Below are 23,076 nucleotides of genomic sequence, written 5' to 3' on the forward strand. Positions count from 1 at the left end.
AGAAATAGTTAGTCTTATAATAAGCACCCATTGATATAACAGAAAAAAAATAAAACCGGACTTGTGTCCATTTTGCAAGGTTCAACCTCTGTTTCCTACACTATAGTTAGTGAAAAAATTATCAGTAGTAATTGCACAAGAGCTCTAAAATTATCGAATTTTTCCCGAGTGACACTTTGACAGTTTTAATTTCACGACCCGAAGGGGAGTGAAATTATGTGAAAGTGTCACGAAGGCAAAAATTCGATAATAATTTTAGAGATCGAGTGCAATTTGCTGCGATTATTTTATGAATAAAACTGTTCAAAACGAAAATGTTATTGTAATTTATTTATGTAAATACAAATTAGTACAATTAAACACACAGTTGTTATAAATATTTGACGGTTGAAAGTAGGGCATCTGACGTAATATACTTGACGACGGGATATTATCAAAAATTATCGGGTATAATATCACAAGAGAGTGAGAATAAATTGAAAATAATGCGACAGTTTTTCGAAAATTTGTTGTCTGGCAGTAGACACGAGAGCCCACAGGGCTCGAGTGGCTATTGCCCAATGACAACAAATTTGAGTAAAAATGAAGCATTATTTTCTTATTTATTCTTACTGTCGTGTGATATTCGTAAGATTATTTTTTAATACGTATATTATGGATATTTCTTAAATGTGACAGTTGTCAAAACTAGGAAACTGGTTGCCATTAAACAGAAACAATCTACTTAAAAAAATTATATCGGTAATTTTCTACAGTAGATAATTCTCAGTATAATTTTAATCTGATTGGACGGAATTAAACACGCGATCAAATATCTTACTATACGATTGGAAGTTAAAATCATCAAAAAATAATCACTTTAATTTTTATTTCTGTAGCTTTCTATTGGTCAGAATCTCCTATGAATGAAATAATCATATTAATTAACTGAATTAATAATTAAAGCAATTAATTCTACAAGTAACAGTTATCCAAGAACATTCAAAAGCCATCTTTAAAGTTAATGATGACATTGTCAAGTAAAGTTTACATATCCATACCAGTGAGAATTTTACTACACGTAATTTGCCGTGTAAAGTCAAAAAAAGTAGGGATTGCCGTAAAATATTTGCGAATTATTAGTTCAGAGAAATAAGGAAAAAAAATATCGTGTTGGTGACACATTCCCCTCCAGGCTGAAACCAAATTTTTCGAGTAATATGGTCATCTATAATAATAACCTATATGTTTCCTGCAGCCGATTTTGATGATATACATAGTTATAAACAAATAAAGATCAAAAAACGGTAAATTTTCGCTTTTTTCGTCTCTTACTAAAAAATTGGGCATTTTAAACAAACTTGAGAGTAAGAAACTCATAAAACGTATAAAAAACTTCAATATGGCGTTCGCTGAATATGTCTATCCTTATTGGTTACTTAGAAAATTGCCAAGTAAATCATAAATTTTGAGTTTTTATAAATATTCATAACTTATGTAAAAATTAACTTAGAACCTTCTTATTACATGGAATGCTGAGACTTATGGTGCTTAAATTACACCCTAAATTACAAAGCAATTGGTCAAATAGTTTAAAAGTTATTTAATTTGTTTATCCAAAATTAATTTTTTTTGCAACACTATAAGTCAGAAAATGATGAAGTTACAGTAATATTTTGGATAGTTTATGAAAGAAGAAAATTTACAGTATTAATTTAATTTAAAAAAAATGACAAAAAATAATTATAGATAATGCAAAATAATTTTGCAAAAACATGTGAATTAAAAAAATGGGGGGGCTAACTTTGTCCCTAAATGTCCTAGAACAGTTGTTTTTCTTTCTAAATGTGTATAAAAATTCAGTCTTTCTAAATATGAAAAAATAATTTTTCTACGGGTAACGGTTAAAAAGTTATTCTAATTGTTTATAAGTAAGCAAAAAATGGACATGTTTTTGCAAAATAATTTTACACTGTTTAAAATTATTTTTGTCATTTATTTTTAATTAAGGTAATAGTATAAATGTTCTTCTTTCATAAACTGTCCGAAGTATTATTGTAACCTCATAATTTTCTGACTTATAGTGTTGCAAAAAAAATTTCGGGAGTATCCCGAAATAACCAAAGTACGTGCCTCCTAGCGGCGGGATACGGGCAACAATACATTGGCTTATAGGGCAGTCCTTACAGTAGGGATCCTGGCCTATACAGAAAAATGCAGGCGGGTGTGGGGTAATACTGCACTTTGGTTGCATTGGTGGTGTATTGGCTAAACGTGCAGGGCAGGGTATGGTGCTGATAGAAAAGGCATTCAGGCATCAAATATCCAAAAATCTTTTCAGGCCATAATAATGAAAAGACCTTCTCCAAACGCAGTAAAAACTTATACTGAAATGATGGCATCTCCTGAGGTAAAATGTTCCGGAAGTAAAATGAGCCTCCGTTCGGATCTCCGGGTGAGGACTATCTCAGGGGGAACACCATTGCAGGTTAGAAAAATCAGGATAGGGTCTTGGAATCTTGGTAGTCTTACAGGTAAGAGTCTGGAGTTAGTGGATGCGCTCAAACGAAGAAGAGTTCAAATTGCTTGTATTCAAGAAACTAGGTGGAAAGGACAAAGGGCGAAAGAACTAGGTGAAGGATACAAATTGTGGTATGTAGGGAGTAGTAACACTAGAAATGGAGTTGGTATAATTGCTGATAGTGAAATGAAAGATAACGTAGTAGAAGTTGTAAGAACGAGTGATAGAATGATGTCAGTGAAATTTGTAATTGATAAAGAGGTATTGAATGTTGTTTGTGTGTATGCTCCCCAAACAGGTCTGGGTGAGAATGAAAGAAGAGCTTTCTATGATCAATTAGGAGACGTACTGAGTGATATTCCAGCAGAGGAGAAAGTTATAATAGGAGGTGATTTCAATGCACATGTGGGCCAAACCAAGACAGGATATGAAACAATACATGGGGGATTAGGCTTTGGAACTAGAAATGAAGCTGGAGATGACATGCTTGAATTAGCAACAGCATTGGATATGGCGATTGTTAACACATTCTTTAAAAAGAGAGAAACTCAACTTATTACCTACAAAAGTGGACAACATCAATCCCAAATAGACTACTTCATGATAAGGAAAGAAGACATACGTGAATGCAAGGACTGCAAGGTAATAGTGAGTGAGACAGTAAGCCAACAACATAAGCTGCTTGTTCTGGACATTGAAGTAAAAAGCGAAACTAAAAAAAATATCGGAGAGGACCACAAAAAATCAAATGGTGGCTGCTGAAAGATGAGAAAGAAGGTCTATTCAGGAGAAGAATAGTAGAAAAAATATGTTGGAACATGAAAGGAAGCCCTAATACAATTTGGAGAAAAATGGCCAGTAGTATAAGAGAGACTGCTATTGAAATACTTGGGAAAACGTCAGGAAAAAAGTTTGAGGATAAAGAGACTTGGTGGTGGTCAAACGAAGTACAAGGAAAAATAAAAGAGAAGAGAAAATTATATAAAAAGTGGCAAGAAACCAGATCCGACACAGATCTTCAAAACTATATGGTGGCGAAAAAGGAAGCGAAAGGAGCAGTAGCAAAAGCCAAAGCAGAAGCGTATTCAAACCTATATGATCAACTTGATACCAGGGAAGGCGAAACGAAGATATATAAAATAGCCAAACAGAGAGCAAGGAAAGCAAAAGATTTTAATCAGATTAGATGTATCCGAGATGAAAATAATAAAATACTAGTTCACGAAAGGGAAGTCAAAAAGAGATGGAGAAAGTACTTTGACAGCTTATTAAATGAAGAATTTGACAGACAGCCTGTAGAGTCAACGGAGACAGTAGCAGCAATGGTCACCAAAATAACCAACGAGGAAGTGGCTCAAGCGCTTCAAAAAATAAAGAAAGGAAAAGCGGTAGGACCAGATGATATTCCTGGGGAAGTATGGAGAGCATTGGGAGAGACAGGAACAAGGTGGCTAGCAGGTCTATTTAATAGAATTATGGAAGTCGGACAAATGCCAGACGAATGGAGAAGCAGTATACTGGTACCTGTTTACAAAAACAAGGGAGATATACAACAATGTACAAACTACAGGGCTATAAAACTGCTTAGCCACACCATGAAAATATGGGAAAGAGTAATTGACAGACGGATACGTGAAGAGACCGAAATATCCGAGAATCAATTTGGCTTTATGCAGGGTAGATCAACAACAGATGCAATTTTCATTATAAGGCAGTTGATGGAAAAATACAGGAGTAAAGAAACAAACGCTCATATGGTATTCATTGATCTTGAGAAAGCATATGATAGAGTTCCTCGAGAGATTCTGTGGTGGGCACTCAATAAGAAAGGAGTCCCTGGTGAATATGTAAAGATTGTGAGGGATATGTATGAGGGAGTAACGACTAGTGTTAGGACAGGTGTGGGAGAGACTGATAAATTTCATGTGAAAGTAGGATTGCACCAAGGCTCTGTGCTTAGTCCGTATTTATTCTCATTAGTTTTGGACCAGATAACAGCGAAACTACAGGGTAACATTCCATGGTGCTTAATGTATGCTGATGATGTCGTGTTAGTAGGAAATAGTGAAAGAGACTTAGAACAAAAACTGGAACAGTGGAGACAAGCTCTGGAGGAAAAAGGTTTAAAACTTAGTAGGACAAAAACAGAGTATTTGGAATGTTCATTTAAAGATGGAGCTACTACAAATAAAATGGTATCTTTGGATGGTGAAATGATTGTGAAAAGCAATAGTTTTAAGTACCTAGGATCGGTATTACAGAGTAATGGAGAAATAGATGGAGATGCATGCAGTAGAATTAGGGCTGGATGGATGAAGTGGAAAGAAGCGAGTGGTGTGTTGTGTGACAGAAAAATTCCAATGAAGCTGAAGGGAAAATTCTATAAAACAGCCATAAGACCGGCTATGATGTACGGAACTGAATGTTGGGCAGTGAAAAAGAAAGAGGAACAACGAATGCATGTGGCGGAAATGAGAATGCTTAGATGGATGAGTGGAGTGACAAAGAAGGATAAAATTAGAAATGAGTATATTAGGGGAAGTCTAGGTGTGGCACCAATTGATGCCAAAATGAGAGAGCATAGGTTAAGATGGTTCGGTCATGTTCAACGTCGAGACGTTAATCACCCAATACGAAGAATAGCTGAAGTGCAGATTCCTGGAAGGAGTAGGAGAGGAAGACCAAAGAAGACCTGGGGGGAGGCGATAAGGCAGGACATGTTGGTAAAGGGGATTAACATTGATATGACCCAAGACAGAATTGTGTGGAGAAATGCAATTAGGGAAGCCGACCCCGCATAGGGATAAGGCAAAGAGAATGATGATGGAGTGTTGCAAAAAAAATGAATTTGGGAAAAGTAAATTAAATAACTTTTAAACTATTTGACCAATTGCTTTGAAATTTAAAATATAATTTAAGTACAAGAAGTCTCGGCATTTCGCGTAATAAGAAGATTCTAAGTTAATTTTTACCTAAGTTACGAATATTTATAAAAACTCAATATTTATGATTTATTTTGCAATTTTCTAAGCAACCAATAAGGTTGGACATATTCAGCGAATGCCATATTGAAGCTTTTTATACGATTTATGAGTTTCTCACTCTCAAATTTGTTTAAAGTGCTTAACTTTTTGGTAATAGACGAAAAAAGCGTAAATTTACCGTTTTCGATCTTCATTTGTTTATAACTATGTATATCATCAAAATCGGCTGCAGGAAACATATAGGTTAATAATATAGATGTCCATACTACTCAAAAAATTTGGTTTCGGCCTGGAGGGGGATGTGTCACGAGAAAAACCTTATTTCTCTGGACTATATGTACCGATGGCCTTAAATAAAAATCCTTATATTTATATAAAATAGCAAATACCCATAAATATATTAAAAGTGTACTGAAACAATAATCATATGATTCCAAGGTTGCTTCGAGCTTCGACCAGATGTAAAGTGAAATTTATGATAAAAATCGTATAATTTGCAAGGAATTTAATTCGTATAATTTATTCTTAATGGATGTGTCTGCATACGTGATAGTAACCATTAATTTATGATTTTGTTTTATTGCCTGCCACAATTTTACAATGAACTTTAGAGATATCTCAAATTTAATGTTACTGGGTGTCTAACGATGTTTTTAAATTTCGAATTTATTTTTTTAAAGATAAGAGACAGCTGACATGGTTCGGTCACGTTAAAAGAATGAATGAGACTCGCTGGCCGAGAAAAATATTAGAGTGGGTCCCCCCGGAGAGAAGAAAAAGAGGACGACCACGGAGAAGCTGGAGGGACAATATTCAGGAGGCAATGGATTCGAGGCAATTAGATGAAGACACACCTAAACTTATAAGTATTTCAAAGTAATATTTATTTTTTTTTGAAAGAACTTGTTATTGTTGCGAAGAATAAAGGTTTTTATTGAAAATAAACAAAAATATAAGACAATCGGATAGTACAACTCGGTACGGTATAGGTATAGGTTATTTGCTGAGTTGAAAATTAAACGAAAATAAATAAACTAACTTTTGCGTCCAAAAACGAAAATATGCCTCGTGTGGGGTTATAGAACTACCAACGAGGAAAGATTATTGGTCTTGTGGAGAAAGTAATGTTCTCAGAGGGACATAGCTGTAGAGCTAGGCGTAATACAGGGCGTTCTGTCCAAAACCTATGCTAGGTAACAGGAACTAGGAAAGCTCAAAAATAAAGCAAGGGAAAGTCACAAAAAGTAATGACGGCTCTCCACGATCGTTTAATTGTCCAATCAGCTGGAAGACACCCAACCATTTCTCACCTGCAACTCCAAAGGCAGCTTTTAGAAGCTACAGGTGTAACTGGTTCAGTTGAAACGATAACAAGAAGAGTTCGTACCAAGAAGAAGAAGTATACAGCAGGAGAGAGTTATGGGTTCCCGAGTTATCCAGGCAGCACAAAATTGATCGCCTAAATTGGTGTCTTCAACACCAAAACTGGAACATTGGGAATTGACAAAATGTTTCAAAAAAAGTCAGGATTTGTGAAAAAATAAGATGACCCATGAATTCGTGTACTTGGAGGTCGAGCAAGACAAGCAAGAACGAAAACTGTCAGATTTGTTCACAAATATACAATGGGAGTGTAATGTTTTGGAGAAGAATTGTGATCCGTAAAAAAACTTCTTTAATTTTTATCCAATCAACTTAACTGCTCACAGGTATGTTGATAACCTGTAGTCAGGCTCTGGAGAGGTGCAACAGAACAAAATTTAATTTTATTGCATGATAGTGGACCTCTACATACCATTAGAGTGGCTACAGACATCATTGAAGCAGAAGGTATCCCTTGTTTGGAGTGGCCTGCTTGCTCACCCGAGCTTAATCCTATAGAGTATTTGTGGGATATGCTTAAAAGAAAAATTAGAGCTCGCCGGGATAATCCACAAAACACCGCACGGCTAGTACAAGCTGCTTCTAAAGGATGGAGCAACCTACCACAACAAAATGTTGATAATTTGATTAGGAGCGTGCCCACGCAAACTGAAGCTTGCATAAGGACTAGAGGTGATAACACTGACTACCACAAAATACAAAATAAAAATAAAAACAATTTAAACATTATTCGTTTTACATTGAAATTTTGTATGCTATTGACTTTAAAACAACTACTTTCATTTTGTTTGTTAAATACTTAATTGTTTTATTTAATTGTTATGTATTTGTCAGTGGCGTAACAAACTCCGTCGGGGCCCCCTGCAGGATTGGAAATGGAGCCCCCTTTAAAAAATTACTAAATGCGACATGTGTAACAAATATCTATATGTGTAAATGAACGTAAAATATGGCGATACCGTGTAATTTTCAGTGTCACCACCGAAGTGGTCAACTCAAGACTTTTCCAGTTATTTATGAGTAAAAATGTTTATTGTTCAACAAAAAAACCACGTTTTTAGGCGATTTTTCGAAAATAGTTCAAAGAGTTAGTATTTGATCGAACAGAATATTGTTAGCAAAAATGTAGATATCTAGCTTATAAAATAATGAAACAAAAATGAAGTTTATCGACCCAGTAAAAGAAAAGTTGTAGCTCATGAAAAGTTTTTCTTATTCGTCAAATTTCAAATCGAATATTTCAACGTAAAATATCCAAAAAATAAAATACTTTTCGGGGAAACTCATTAGAACTTTTTTAAAGTGTTTAAAAGAAGCTTTATTTTTTACAAAAGTTTCTAGCATCAAAACTAAGCCAGTTACGCTCAAAATGCAGTTAACATAGGCGTAACCAGGGGGTGGTTTTGGGGACTATAACCATCATTTTGGATGTACTTTGAGCTCTATACGCTTAACACCATTATTATTCCATATCCCCCAAAGACCTTCAAGTAGATGTAACTCCCCCCCTTAGGATCATCCTGGTTACACCTCTGGCAGTTAATCCCATTTTTTGGTAAAAAAATTGTGAAAATCTCCTCCTATTTAGCACCCCAAATGAAACTCATCATTATCGCCTTACAAATTACTTAACTTTTTTATATGATCTGTAAGTTTTACTGGTTCAAAGTACTTATTTTTAAAAGGGTTCTAGTTGAAAGGGCTTGCACGAGTCACTAATCACGAGTATATGCAAATTTTAGACAGTTATATTTTAACCAATTTTTGTCTTACAGAAAAACAAAATAAAGCCAAAATATTTATAAAAGTAAGACCTACATTTCTTTACTCTTTGAGATTTTTCGTATCACTAATACTTACTTTTTAAGTTATTTTGAAAAAAAGGCATTTTTCCAAAATAAAAAAACTTTTTTTACTATGAAACCAAATATTTTCAAAAATAAGCACTTTGAACCGGTCGAACTTACAGATCATATAAACAATAAATATGGGCTAACGATAAATTTTATTTTTGGTGCGAAATAGGGGCAGATTTTCACGATTTTTTTTTACCAAAAAAGGGGCCAACTTTATTTGAGCATAACTCGTATAGTTTTGGTGTTAGAATCTTTTATAAAAAGAAAAGTACTTCATTTTTTGGTTATTCCAGGTTGAAATATTCGGTTTGGCATTGGACGAATAAGAATAATTTTTCATGAGCTTCAACTGTGCTTTTACAGTGTCGATAGACTTCATGAATAAGTAGTTGATATTAAATTGCTTTAAAATAAAGGTTGTTTGACTTCGTGTGTTTGTTTATTTTTTTAATTCGCACGAAAGAGTAAGAAATATCAGATGATTCCATATAAGTTTGGGAGTGTGTATATTTATTTTTTTATAGTTTTAATTTTATAACAGGATAATTTTAAAGCACTTATGACAGTGCATACTGATCTAAAACCATTTGAATGTGAAATTGGCACTAAACAAGAGCGAATTTCACATTCAAACGCACGAATATCAAACAACGCAACGCGCGATGTTTTCAAGCCGTCACCCATCCAAGTTATAACCGCGATCCACACTGCTTGAGTTAGGTGATCGGACGAGAGACGCGATATTCAGTGCGGCATGACCGTTATCGTTTTCCTATTATGTACTTCAATATTATAATAATTTATTATCATAAATTAGATATTATCAGGTTACGTCACAGATTATGCAAACTGGAAATTTGATTATTTTCTTCATTTTATTCAAAATCCACTCGTTTTTAAAGAAGGAGTACTTCAAATTTACCGCGCCGTAATGCTTCTTTGTAATTAGTCAACCTCGGGCAAGTTTACGTTATGAAATTTTGACACTATTGACATTTATGAAATTTCGACACTATTGACATTTAAAATTCATAGGTTATATCGGCGATTTTTTATGTTTTCTGCGTTATCCCTTTAACTTTTAGATTTTTAGTTTAAATGAAAAACAGTTGTTTTTAGAACTCTTTAGCGACGTATTAGTAGAATAATATAATATTTATGGATTACTATCGAAGGCCGATATGATCAACTTTCTTGGATGTGAATCTGTCTTTTTAGTTTATTCTTCCTGGTTTAAAAACAAACCATAGTGTATTCCTAAATAGTTGACATTTTGAAAATGCCTCGCATTTATTTATTGTACTATTCTAATGTTTTGGCAACGCTGTGTAGGGTTCCAATATTAGAAATGTTATGACGTAAGGGTATTTTTGTAGTAAACAAATCATATCAACAGGCCTAATATCAACAGGGTATGCCAAAAGTACCAGGACTGTCGAATAGGGCTTTCAATTCAGTAATTTGTTTCGAGCTTCTGTCATAAATATGTCATATAATCCGTGTATAGTATTTTTACTACAAAAACGTTATTACGTAGGTCAAAATTTTTGACGTAAGAGAACTGTCAAAACATTAGAATGTGACTTTTCATTATTGCCGTATTTATAATAAACATAGCAATAATGAAAAGTCACATTCTAATGTTTTGACAGTTCTCTTACGTCAAAAATTTTGACCTACGTAATAACGTTTTTGTAGTAAAAATACTATATATATATTAATATTATACACAGATTATACAACATAATAATATGACAGACGCTCGAAACAAATGAAAATCGATGAAAAGCCCTATATTTGGCGAAATGAAACATCGGATCGAAAAAATGAAATATAAGTATTCAATATTTTCCAAAAATCTATCGAATAACATCAAACACGATCCCCCACCGAAGTGGGGTGGGGGGTTATTTTAAAATCTTAAATAGCTGCCACCAATTTTTATTGCAGATTTGAATTCCCCATGAAAAAATATATAACATTTATTCGAAACATTTTTTAGAATTAATAGAAAAATAGACTGTTTCGTTTTGATTTAAATCTGTCTCCTGCCATCCCCCGATAGCGCTATTTCTAGGTCTACCTGTTGTCAAGGAGGCTATGCAAGACTTTACATCAAAACTTCCGTAGTTCTCGGTATAAAATAAAACTATTTATACCGGAGCAAGATTAGAACGCCCTCTAACGGGGAATAAGTAAATTAATTAGAATTGTTGACAGATGGCGCTATAATCGGAAAAATACGATTTTTTAGCGCCATTTATCATAAATTCAAAAAACACTTTTTTTCCTATTTCAGATTTTAAAGTTACCCCCACCCTGCCTTCAGGGGGTGGAATGGAGGGTCGTGTTTGGTGTCATTCGTAGAATTCATTTATTTTTAAATTAAATAAACATATTCAATACAATTGAAAGAATATTCTAAAAAAATTTCATGGCAAATATTGAAAAATAAGCCAACGGTGCCAAATCTTTACAGACACCTCAAAAAAATGGAATTTGCGGTGGACATCGACTAGTCATCATTGGATCATGTGAAACAAAAAAGAATGTGTGTGTACTTTGTACGCACGTAAGAAGTTATACTTCTATTACATATTATGTGATTTTAACGAAATTGATATAATGTAATACTTTAAACAGTTTATTTATATTTTATTTAAATATTAAACTAATTTTAATACTTACTACTTTCCCAAAATTTTTATTAAGACAATACCAAAAATTAAAAAAAATAAAAGAATAAAACGCACACATTGAAAAATGCCACAAAGAAAAAATGATTTCTGAACGATAATAATTGTTGGCAAAAATTTTAAATACGCATTTTCTGAAAAAAAAATTATATAACAAATATACTTACAATCATAAAATGCATAAAAAAATAAAAAAATAAAAACTCGCATCGGGATTCGAACCCGCGAATTTGGGGGCGCTTTGATTCGTAATCGAAGCCTAGACTCACTCATCCAATTACACATTATTTGTCATGTGGAAAAATAGGGTAACTGAACGTTTTACTGTTTGACAGTTCTGAATTATGTAGTTTAAATTATGTAGTTTGATTTTTGTGGAAGAAAATATTAAAATATAACAAAAGAGTAAGAAAACAATATATTAGATGAAGATTGGTAGAACTTTTGTTGGTAATCAAATTAAGTATGTAAATCAAAGCATTACATACCTACTAGATAAATAAATCTACGCCAAAAATCATAATTTAAAAATAAAAATCGGACCTAATTTCGGATTTCTCTCTAAAATTCCCATTCTTGAGAAAATAAATGTATTCCAACCTAATCCAAATGTATAATTACAATATGATTATAATAAAAACTACTATTACCAAATTAGAATGAGTTTTCCTTGTCCAAAATAGTCCAAAAGTCCAAAAATATATATGAAAACTATTTAAAAAGGCAGTATAACTACTAACTAACTTTTGTTTGTTGTTTCTTTTCCTACAAATTTCAAAACGCAACAACCATAAATAATCAAACCACAGCTGTGCCACAGCCGCCATATTGAATAATTTTTGACATGTCATTTGAACATCCAATCAGAACAAAGTTATAATGCGACTGCGCCCAGATTGAAGGTTTTAATCATATTAAAATTCACCCTCATATCGCGCCTAAAGGAGTATAACTTAAAAAAACTCAAAAAGATTTTATTAGCTTACGAATTTTTTTGGTGTTAACAATTTTTGAGTTTTTGGTATCACTTAAAGTGTATTGAAGTGTATTCGAGCATCACTCGAAGTCAAAATAAGGAAATTTTTCGTTAAAGAGAAAAACAAAAATATATCAACAGCATTACCTCACGAAATGTCTAAAGAAAATCGGTCACGTAGTTTTTCAGTTACAATGAAAAACGCGTTTAAAGTTTTGACAACTTTTATTTTCAATCTCTTTTTTGTCTGTCAAATCGGAAAGTAATGCACATCGGAATATGTTTTTGAATAGCAGAGTAATTTACAAAATAGAACGGGAACATATATTAAACGTTTCTCACTACGGTCAACGCGTTGACGCGAAGCTGATGCAATGCGAGTCGAAGGTAGGGATATTCAACATGCTGTATCTGGTAACTTTACTCCGATCAATCTGAAATTTTCAAGAGTATTCTTGAAGTGAAGTTCTACACTTTCATTTAAAATAATAAAAAATCGCAAATTTCAAAATTTTCAAACCATAACCCTTTCCACTCTCCTCTTATTAAACAAGATTCTTTATCAATAGTAATTTGATTCACTTACGTGAATCACGTGTTAAGATAATTCACTTACCACCAAAGAAATAACATTCCCGTTCTTCGCCAACCAATTCCCGCTTAAAAGAGCAGCAAAATACTGACACCTCGATGCCAGAATGCACTTGTGAGTCTTCAGCTTGTGCCCGTCCACTTCCACGATCACGTCAGGCCCTATCTCCTCCAGGAACATGCGCAGCAGATCCGTACACAATTTTTGCACGCTCTTTTCAGGTTGGGAGTACAACTCCATCTTCACGATGACTTCGGTACTCGAGTTATCGCTGAATTCGGGCTCCAAGAGATGTCTCCTCTAAGGCTATAGTCTGAAACACATCCAAAGCATCTCCTCGAAGAGCAATAGGCAGATTTACAGTCTTTCTTTTTCGGACCTTTCGTTCGCTCTTGCAGCTGATTCGAACTGTTTCATAGTCCACCATAGTCCTTATCGTCCTCCTTTCATAGTCCTTATCGTAATTGAATCTCACTTCCCCGGCAAACCAACTCTTCCGGCAATCTCATCTTTTTTTAACCAATCGAATATGGACACAACAAGACACTTAACTGACATCGAAAGATTTCTTCCGCCAATCACAAAACAACTCATCACGTCGAATATGACTTTATCTATACTGGGTTTCACTAAAGTACTAAACAATGACAAAAAAAATGGAGTTACTTGTTTCTGAACAAGTCGGGATTAAAACAAAATTGAAAACTCTTTTGGATCGTTACAGTGTTAGACCAGATTGTGTGTTTAATGAATATGATTCTGAATGAATAGCAATTTGATAAGACTTACCTCTAAAGAAATAACGTTTCCGTTCTTCTCCAGCCAATTCCCGCTTAGAAGAGCAGCAAAATACTGGCACCTTGACGCTAGAATACACTTGTGAGCCTTCAGCTTGTGCCCGTCCACTTCTACGATCACGTCCGGTCCGATTTCCTCCAGGAACATGCGCAGCAGATCCGTTCCCAATTTCCGGACGCTCTTTTTAGGTTGGGAGTACGACTCCTTCTTCACGATGTCTTCGGTACTCGAGTTATCGCTGTGTTCGGGTTCTAATGGATGGGGGGCGCTGCGGTAGCCCACGGAATGGGACATTAGAAGGGGGCTTTCCACCCATGAGCTCTCCGGGATGGATCTGGAAGAGATAATTCTGTATTGTTATGGAATCTTGAATGTAATGGTTCATTTTTAATAATACAAAGTGAAAAATCTAAATCTTAAAACAATTTGTGTTTATATTATATTAGTCTGGACAGATTATCGGAGAATAGGCCATTTTTGGGAAAAGTTATTTACCAGCAATTTTATTGCTGGAATCGAATCTTATGATTCTATATATTAATAATATAGGTATGCAAAGTCCTCAGATAGTGTGCTACTTTTTTTATAAACAAAATGGCGCCCGAAAATCGTGTTTGTTTCAATTTTTGCTCTATAACTCCAAAGATTTTAACTTTACACCCAAAACACCCAACTAAAAATTCACCGTAATTAAATTCTGCATAGAGACGTGTTTTTCCAGATTTACTTCGACGAACATTTTCCCTGGAAAATGCCGGTTTTTCCAACAAAATCTTTAATTTGCAACTAAAATTTTAGATAAGTAATTGTTTATCAATAATTAAATAACTTGGTAGCATAAAAGCTCTTTTCGTATAGATTATAATTCCAGAAGCCAATGGAAATTGAATGAACAGTTTAGCAACAATTGAATTGTTAATTAAAAATTTACGGTCGCTATAATAACCACAATAATTATGATACATAAGAATAACTATGATTTTTGTATAAAAAGACACTGTATCTATCTAATGTATTTTACAAAATTGAAATTGGCCTATTTAAGCGGCCTCAGGAATATTTTAAAATTATAAATAATTTTTTGGCTTATAAACAAATATATTATCTCGGGAAATATTAAATTAAATTAAATCATGAAAACGGTGTTGGAAAAAAAGCGGTAGGAAGCTTCTTTTAAAAGAAAAAACGGTTAATTGTGATGCGTGCTTCCTGAGATACAACCGGTCAAAGTTGACCGGCATCTACGGCAAAGATATAAACAATACGATCATAATTTTTGAACCATCACCTTTTTATTGTTATCCTCTTTCTTTACACCAATTTTCATATCTTTAAAATACTCATAACATATATTATTATAATAAAAACTATAGATATTACGAGTGAAAATTGACAAAAATATCAAAATTTCAATCAAAAATTAGGTTGGAGAAAATGTAGTTTCAAAGTTCAAAATCGGTATACGTTAAAAATTCGTTTTCATTTTCTCGTCTTCCCATGGAGCAATTTTCTTCATTCTTTTTTTGTTCCCAAGTAACTCGAGTAAAGCCATCTAACTACCGTATTATGTCAAAGTTGCTTTTGTTTTGTTTTAATAAATTTATTTATTTATTATAACAAAATTTTTAATTTATTTAAATAAATATTGTTTAAATAATTATCTTCTTCTTCTTCTTTAAGTACCGTGCCCAAATTTTTAGGCGTGGGTAGCTTCCATAACAATTTGCCGATATCGTTCTCGATCTTGTGCGGCATGTAACAATTGATCTGCCGATAAGCCAGTCCATTGACGAAGGTTTCGGAGCCATGAATATTTCTTTCGACCAATTCCTCTTTTTCCGTCGATCTTTCCATTGATAAATTAATTAATAATTATACTGCTTTCAAATGAGAATATTTGTCTTTTTAAGAGGATCGGTACGTATTTTCGGCTGCAATGCTATTCAAATGGGGATTCATTTTTTTCGAATCCTGAGAAAACTAATAAGTATTTTTGAAAAATTTAAACGCAGAATGAAAGATCACGTTATTAGCGAGGGCCGAAAGTCCCTGAGAACTTCTATAATGTTTATTTTAATAAGTTACAGGGGTGAAAAATTTAGAGAAAATTTAGTGTGATTTTTAATTTCAAATATATTATTCAAAATAAACTTTTTATTTATTCTAAGGGACTTTCGGCCCTCGGTAATAATTTAGTCTTTTATTCTGCGTTTAAATTTTTCAAAAATATTTATTGGTTTTTTCAGGATTCGAAAAAAATAAACACAATGCTGTGGTAATATTTTCCAAATCTATCTTTGTCTTACAACGCACTCAGCCGAATATAATATTGTCAGCATATATTGTCAGTCAGACACTGACAATCAGTGACAATTTTAAATATTTCACATTGCATCGGGAATATGTTGAGTTATTGATTAAATATTATTGAAATATAGTGTATTTGATAAATAATTGATTTAAGACGTGAACTTAATAAAAAGTTATTTATTGTGTATTATTTGTGGAAGATCCAAGCAGAGAATACAGCAGGATAATATATTCTGTGATCCAAGTATTTTGTTGTTAAAGATGTTCAAAATTGTAAGCGTCCCATAACAATATATTATTAAAAATTCACTTTAGCAATTTTCTTCTTATCTTGATTGAGTATTAGTCTTTGTTGTACAAATAAATTATTACAATCACTGAATACATAGTTAGTGAAAAAATTATCATAGTTATTAACTGAATTAATAATTTCAAATTATAAAAATAACAGTTATCCAAGAACATTCAAAACCCATCTCTTTAAATTAATGATGACATTTTCAAGTAGAATGACATTCTAGTAATGTTTACATATCAATACCAGTATGAATTTTACTACACGTAATTTGCCGTGTAAAGACAGAAAAAGTAGGGATACACGTAAAATATTTGCGAATTATGTACCCATAGCCTTAACGTTAAAAGGTACACTTTAGTAAGTTTATCTAAAAAAAAGTCTACAACTGGAAAATATGTAGTTTTCTTTTCTTTAAAATAAATTAATCTATTATAACTAAACAAAAGCAAGTTTGACATTTGACATGCGTTAGTTAGATGGCTCTACTCGAGTTACTTATGAACAAAAAAAGAATGAAGAAAATTGCTCCATGGGAAGCCGAGAAAATGCATTTTTTAACGTATACCGATGTTGGGTTTTGAACTTTGAGATTAATTTTGGAATTTTGCTATTTTTGGCAATTTTCACTAGTAATATCGATAGTTTTTATAATAATAATGTATGTTATAATTATTTTAATAATATGAAAATCGGTGTGAAGAAAGAGGATAAAAATAAAAAGGTGATGGTTCGAAAATTATGATCGTATTGTTTATATCTTTGCCGTAAATGCCGGTCAACTTTGATCGGTTGTATCTCAGGAAGCACTCATCATAATTAAACGTTTTTTCTTTTAAAAGAAGCTTGCTGCCGCTTTTTTTCCAATATCGTTTTCATGATTTAATTTAATTTAATATTTTCCGAGATATTCTATTTGTTTATAAGCCAAAAAATTGTTTATAATTTTAAAATATTCCCGAGACCTCCTAAATAGTCCAATTTCAATTCTGTAAAGTACATTCGTATAGGTACAGTTTCTTTTTATACAAAAATCATAGTTATTCTTATGTATCATAATTATTGTGGTTATTATAGCGACCATAAATTTTTAAATTAACAAATCAATTGTTGCTAAACTGCTCATTCAATTTCCATTGGCTTCTGGAATTGTAATCTATACGAAAAGAGCTTTTATAATACCAAGTTATTTAATTATTGATAAACAATTACTTATCTAAAATTTTAGTTGAAAATTAAAGATTTTGTTGGAAAAACCCGCATTATCCGGGGAAAATTTTCGTCGAAGTAAATCGGGAAAAACATGGTGTCTATGCAGAATTTAACTACGGTGAATTTTTATTTGGGTGTTTTTGGTGTAAAGTTAAAATCTTTGGAGTTATAGAGCAAAAATTGAAAAAAAACACGATTTTCGGGCGCCATTTTGTTTATAAAAAAAGTAGCACACTGTCTGCGGACTTTGCATACCTATATTATTAATATATACAATCATAAGATTCGATTCCAGCAATAAAATTGCTGGTAAATAACTTTTCCTTGTATTTTGCTAATTAGCCCAGAGTATATGGGATTAAACCACAACTGATTGTAATGAACATTAAATTTTATAATTGTTTTGAGGTTTCACGAAATCTTGGGAACTGCCCTAATAGTCTCGGTAGTGGTACTCCTCCATTATGTGTTTGATAGATTGGACCTCGCCGCAGCTGCATGACGATGATGGTAGCTTACTCCATCTGTGCAACATATACGCACATCGACCATGTTGAGTTCTGATGCGGTTAAGTGTGCACCAGGTCTTACGTGGTAGGTCAAATCCAGGAGGTGTATCTGTGATGCAACGTATAATATTATATTTGGTTGAGCTTCCGACCATTCATGGCCGGAATTTGGTGATCACGTTGAGCCCGGTGGCTGCGGCCGATTCTGCGGATTCTATGGAAGATTTTCTGGAGCGCAGTTGACTTTTGGTTGCATCTTCTATGTACTTATGAATCGGCAATGCCGTGTTCTTTTCAAAGATCTTTTCAGGATCTTTTCATATTCTTTGGTTAACAGATTGAATTGGCGAGGGTGTGGTGGTAGAATTTGTCTCAGCACTGGTATTCTATGGGTTGGTGTAGATTTGAGCTGGTGTTATTGAGCTGAACATCAATCTTTTGAATATGAGCACTGTTGATCTATATTGGCGCGCAATATTCGGCTACAGAATGAACAAGAGCTAAGCCTGAACACCTGAGTGTTGATGCCAATGCCCCACATGTTGTGCCCCAGAGCATCTGAATGATGATAGGTATTTCTGGTTTTTAATTTCACGGAAACTGTACTTAAATGTTCTCTAAAGCTTAAAGTTTTGTCCAAAGTTACGCCTAGGTATTTTGGATGTTTATTGTGGTTTGGTCGTGACAAAACGAGTAAAGTTGTTACTGACAGGGGTAAGAGGGCACTCACATCCTGTCCAGGCACTTTTCGAGGTCAGAAGCGAACTTTTCCCAGTTTGCTATACTGCACAAGATCGTTTAATAATTTATTTTCTCTTCCTTATTTTTTTTACCTTGATTTGACCACTACCAGATCACTTTATTATCAAATAATTTTGAGCAAATATTGTAAAAAATACGAGTGAAGCTAAAATTCACAACAAAAAAATACCAAATTCATTTTTTTTATTACTATGGACCCACTTAAGAATGCATTAGTCGACGTCCATATCAGTTAATTACTCTTAAAAATCACATGATCATATTTTTTTTAATTCCAATATTTGTACTAGCATTCATCTTGAGTAAATAGCAGATTATTTTTGTCTGACGGTTGCATTTTATTTTTTCGCAGTAAAGATAAATGTTTTTGCAATGTGACTTTAAACAAGTCATTAATAATAACGAAACTGATGCATGGAAATGAAAAACATAAACCTATATTAGAGATAAATCAATGATACGTCAAACAAAGAATTAGATCAGGTCCAAACAAGATTAGATTAGAAGATTTATGTGCTTGCTGACCTTGACCTAGTAATAGGTGAATCTTATAAGTGTAATGCCAGTTATTTTTGTTGATTTTGTACAAACTGCCTATTTTATCCTCATAAACAGTCATTTTTTCCTTTGGAAGCTGTCTTGAAACAGTCATTCTTCGGTGATACTGTACTTGTCTTTATACATTCATTTACGACACCCATTCCAAAATGTTTTTACCCTCCATCAGTTTTTAGAGGTCTTTTGGCCATATGTATTGTTAAATAATTTTTATGGGGAAAATTTAGAGAACTAATTTTATGTCAAAGACCACGAGATCATAAATTTTCATCGCCCTGTATATAGCCAAAATTTGTAAATAATATGATTTATCCGCAAGCAGTGTTTTCGTGGAAAGAGAAAAACGTTAGTGATAAAGATTCTACGTACGGATTTATGCAATTCAAACAATGAACTAAATTACGGTCGGGTTTAGAAAGTTAATGTGCCGCTTTGGAATAGACAATAGAAAGTTTATAAATGAATTCCTTTACTTAACTCCACTTTTGACAAAATCTGCCAACGTGGTAAAACACATAAATATGTAATTGACAACAGTGTAGTTTTCCGTTTTTATAAAAGACATGTAGATTTCAAAAAAGACACCAAAACACCAGGCACTCGCCTAGAGATCAGAGCAAATTAAGACGAGGTCGAAGTAACATCTCTGTTAGCAGGAGCCCTCAAAAATACGTCAAGGATTTACTACAAGTGATCTCTAATCTGTCAAATATTGTCCTTCTTTTGTATAAAAACAATTAATTAAAAGTTTTGTATTGCCCTTTTTGTGTAAACAAGTGTCAGAAGTTTTGGCATCGTTTTCTTTATAGAAAACTTTTTAGGTACCCTTTAGATCCAAAGTTGCCACATCTCGACATACAGGATCTGCGTGACAATTAGTTGGATGGACAATAGTGAACATAGACATTCAAAAGACTTCAATTAACTAGTAAGTAATATTGTAGCTGTAGGATTGTGTTTATGTTTATTTTGTTTCTATTTGTGTTCTAGGTTTGTTTGATCTATTTGATCTGTGATGTCAATCCATATTGTTGGGGATATTCCTCACAGCATTAAACCTTCCACACAATTTATCTCTTGCTATCGGAGAGTTATTACTCTCTCTTTTCGTCTCCCATTTTTTATGTTTTTATGTTTTATTACTCAAACATCTTTAAGAAAAACTCTTTAGTCTCGACCTAGAGCGTTCGATTTTACAGTGTATAACAATTTTTGCACCAGATTTCAAGATAAGTAAACTTTGATTTATTGTTAGATGTGGGATGCATGACGTGTATTAATGATTATAGTCCAGTCGGGTTAGACGAATAACATGCCTAACCTTGCATTAGGAGCTGCCCCAAATTTTATTTTTCTAATATTTAGGGAGGGTCAATATTAGTATAAATTAAAAATCTCGACTGAATTCCACCGTTGCGTTAGCCGCCATCTTGATTTTAAACGAGAACCGTTTTTGCTCAATATCTCCGCCATTTTCAATTTTTTGACAAAAAGTGTAGAAACTGAAATTGTTGCAAATACGATTTTCTATAATTTCATTTATTATAATTTTTTTCGTGTGGTCGATATTTTCCGAGTTATGAGGGGAAAATAGTGACAGTTGGAGCATAATTATTGAATTATTGAATTATCTCGTTTATTATTAGTTTTACGACAAATATGTACCTGTACAAAAATGAAGAGAATTAAATTCTACACAATTTTGATCTCCTTCATTTTTTTGCTAAAATTAATATTTAAGGTAGTACGTATGCGGTAATGGCGCGTGCGTACGACCGGATTGATTTTATAGCAATTGTTTTTGTTCAATATCTACGCCATTTTCAACTAAAATTGTTCAAAATATAATTTCCTACAATTTATTTTTAACAATTTTTTTCATGCGGTTGATATTTTCCGAGTTACATGGGAAAATAGTAAAAAGTGGTGTGGGGAGCATAATTATTGAATTGAATTTTGTATCCGAGCTGCCCCAAATTTTATAATTATATCCTTTAGGAGAGATCAATAGTAGTGTAAATTTAACATCTCAACTGAATTCCGCGGTTGCATTAGCCGCCATATTGATTTTAAATGAGAACTGTTGTTGCTTAATATCTCCGCCATTTTCAACTTTTCGACATAAGTGGTGGGAAAGAAAATTGTTGGAAATGCAATTTCCTACAATTTCTTTGGCACAATTTTTTTTATACGATCAATATTCTCCGAGTTAAGGGGGAAAATAATGGAAGCGGAGGGGAAGCATAATTATTGAATTGTCTCATTTATTATTAACTTTACAACATAATTGTACATAAACAAAAATAAAGAGAATTATATTTTATACAATTTTTGAAACTTCCAATGAAACATCAACCAAACTAAGTACATAAAAGACATAAAAAGACATTATATACATTAAGTTCACTTAATTTTATTAACTAGAGGGTTTTATTGGTTGAATTTGTCTGTCGATATTTTAAGTTTTATGTCAGCTAATATATCGTGATGTTCCAACAATTTTTTTTAAAATTTTGGACCCTGTTGGGGGAAATTTTCCCATTTCCCCCCTTGTAGACTCGTCACTGGTTCTCTCGAAAAATTGTAGTAAATCGTAATTGCAACAATTTCAGCTCTTACACTTTTTGTCGAAAAGTTGAAAATGGCGGAGATATTGAACAAAAACAATTGCTACAAAATCAATCAAGTCTTACGCTCTCACCTTTACCACATGCGTACTACCTTAAATATTGATTTTATCAAAAAAATGAACGGCATCAAAATTGTACAAAATTTAATTCTCTTCATTTTTGTATAGGTAAATATTTGTTGTAAAACTAATAGTAAACGAGATAATTCAATAATTCAATAATTATGCTACAACTGTCACTATTTCCCCTCATAACTCGGAAAATATCGACCGCACGAAAAAAATTATAATAAATGAAATTATATAAAATCGCATTTTCAACAATTTCAGTTTCTACACTTTTTGTCAAAAAAATTAAAATGGCGGAGATATTAAGCAAAAACGGTTCTCGTTTAAAATCAAGATGGCGGCTAACGCTACGGTGGAATTCAGTCGAGATTTTAAATTTTTACTAATATTGACCCTCCCTAAAGATTAGAAAAATAAAATTTGGGGCAGCTCCTAATGCAAGGTCAAATGCTATCCCGACTGGGCTATTAATAAATACTAGAAAAAACTCATCAGAGACAAAGAAGGCTGTACAAAACATATACATTTATAAGAGATCTTGCCTAATTTACTTTTTTAGAAACTTTTTACAATCTGTTTTCAAAACCGTTACAAATGAGATAATCGTCTCACGCCTTTTCGAAGATTTAATCTTTACTCGAAGATTTACTATAATTACCAAGACTTAACAAACATTTTTTCCTTACTTAATACAAGATGATATGAGATCTCCCGCTAATAACAATCATTAAATATAGTATTTAAATATTCTTATGGTTATATATAAATATAATAACAAACACCTGTATATTAAATGTGAACCCATAAATATTGAACGGGGCACCTTACTGTGTAATTATTGCCGTATTCTTCTAATTTATTCGAGAGCTGAAATTGGGTACCGAGAATTAAACTCCCAGACCAAAACACTTCTTTGTTTATTGAACTTATTTGAAATTCAAATAAGT

General features: G+C 32.9%; 2 protein-coding genes across 2 annotated transcripts in view; both read right to left on the bottom strand.

Annotated features, from left to right (window-relative positions):
• Positions 1 to 23,076, bottom strand: part of LOC114325602 (heat shock protein 70 A1-like) — a 517,012-nt gene that overhangs the window by 265,339 nt on the left and 228,597 nt on the right. The window lies entirely within an intron of this gene.
• LOC114325604 (uncharacterized) overlaps positions 1 to 23,076 on the bottom strand; it is a 242,432-nt gene that overhangs the window by 98,290 nt on the left and 121,066 nt on the right. Inside the window, exon 3 of the mRNA XM_028273707.2 lies at positions 13,777 to 14,119. Within this exon, the coding sequence (XP_028129508.2) occupies positions 13,777 to 14,119 (343 nt within the window). The remainder of the gene's footprint in view (positions 1 to 13,776; positions 14,120 to 23,076) is intronic.

The sequence above is a fragment of the Diabrotica virgifera genome, chromosome 9 (genome assembly GCF_917563875.1).
Source record: "Diabrotica virgifera virgifera chromosome 9, PGI_DIABVI_V3a".
Classification (NCBI taxonomy): Eukaryota; Metazoa; Arthropoda; class Insecta; order Coleoptera; family Chrysomelidae; genus Diabrotica; species Diabrotica virgifera.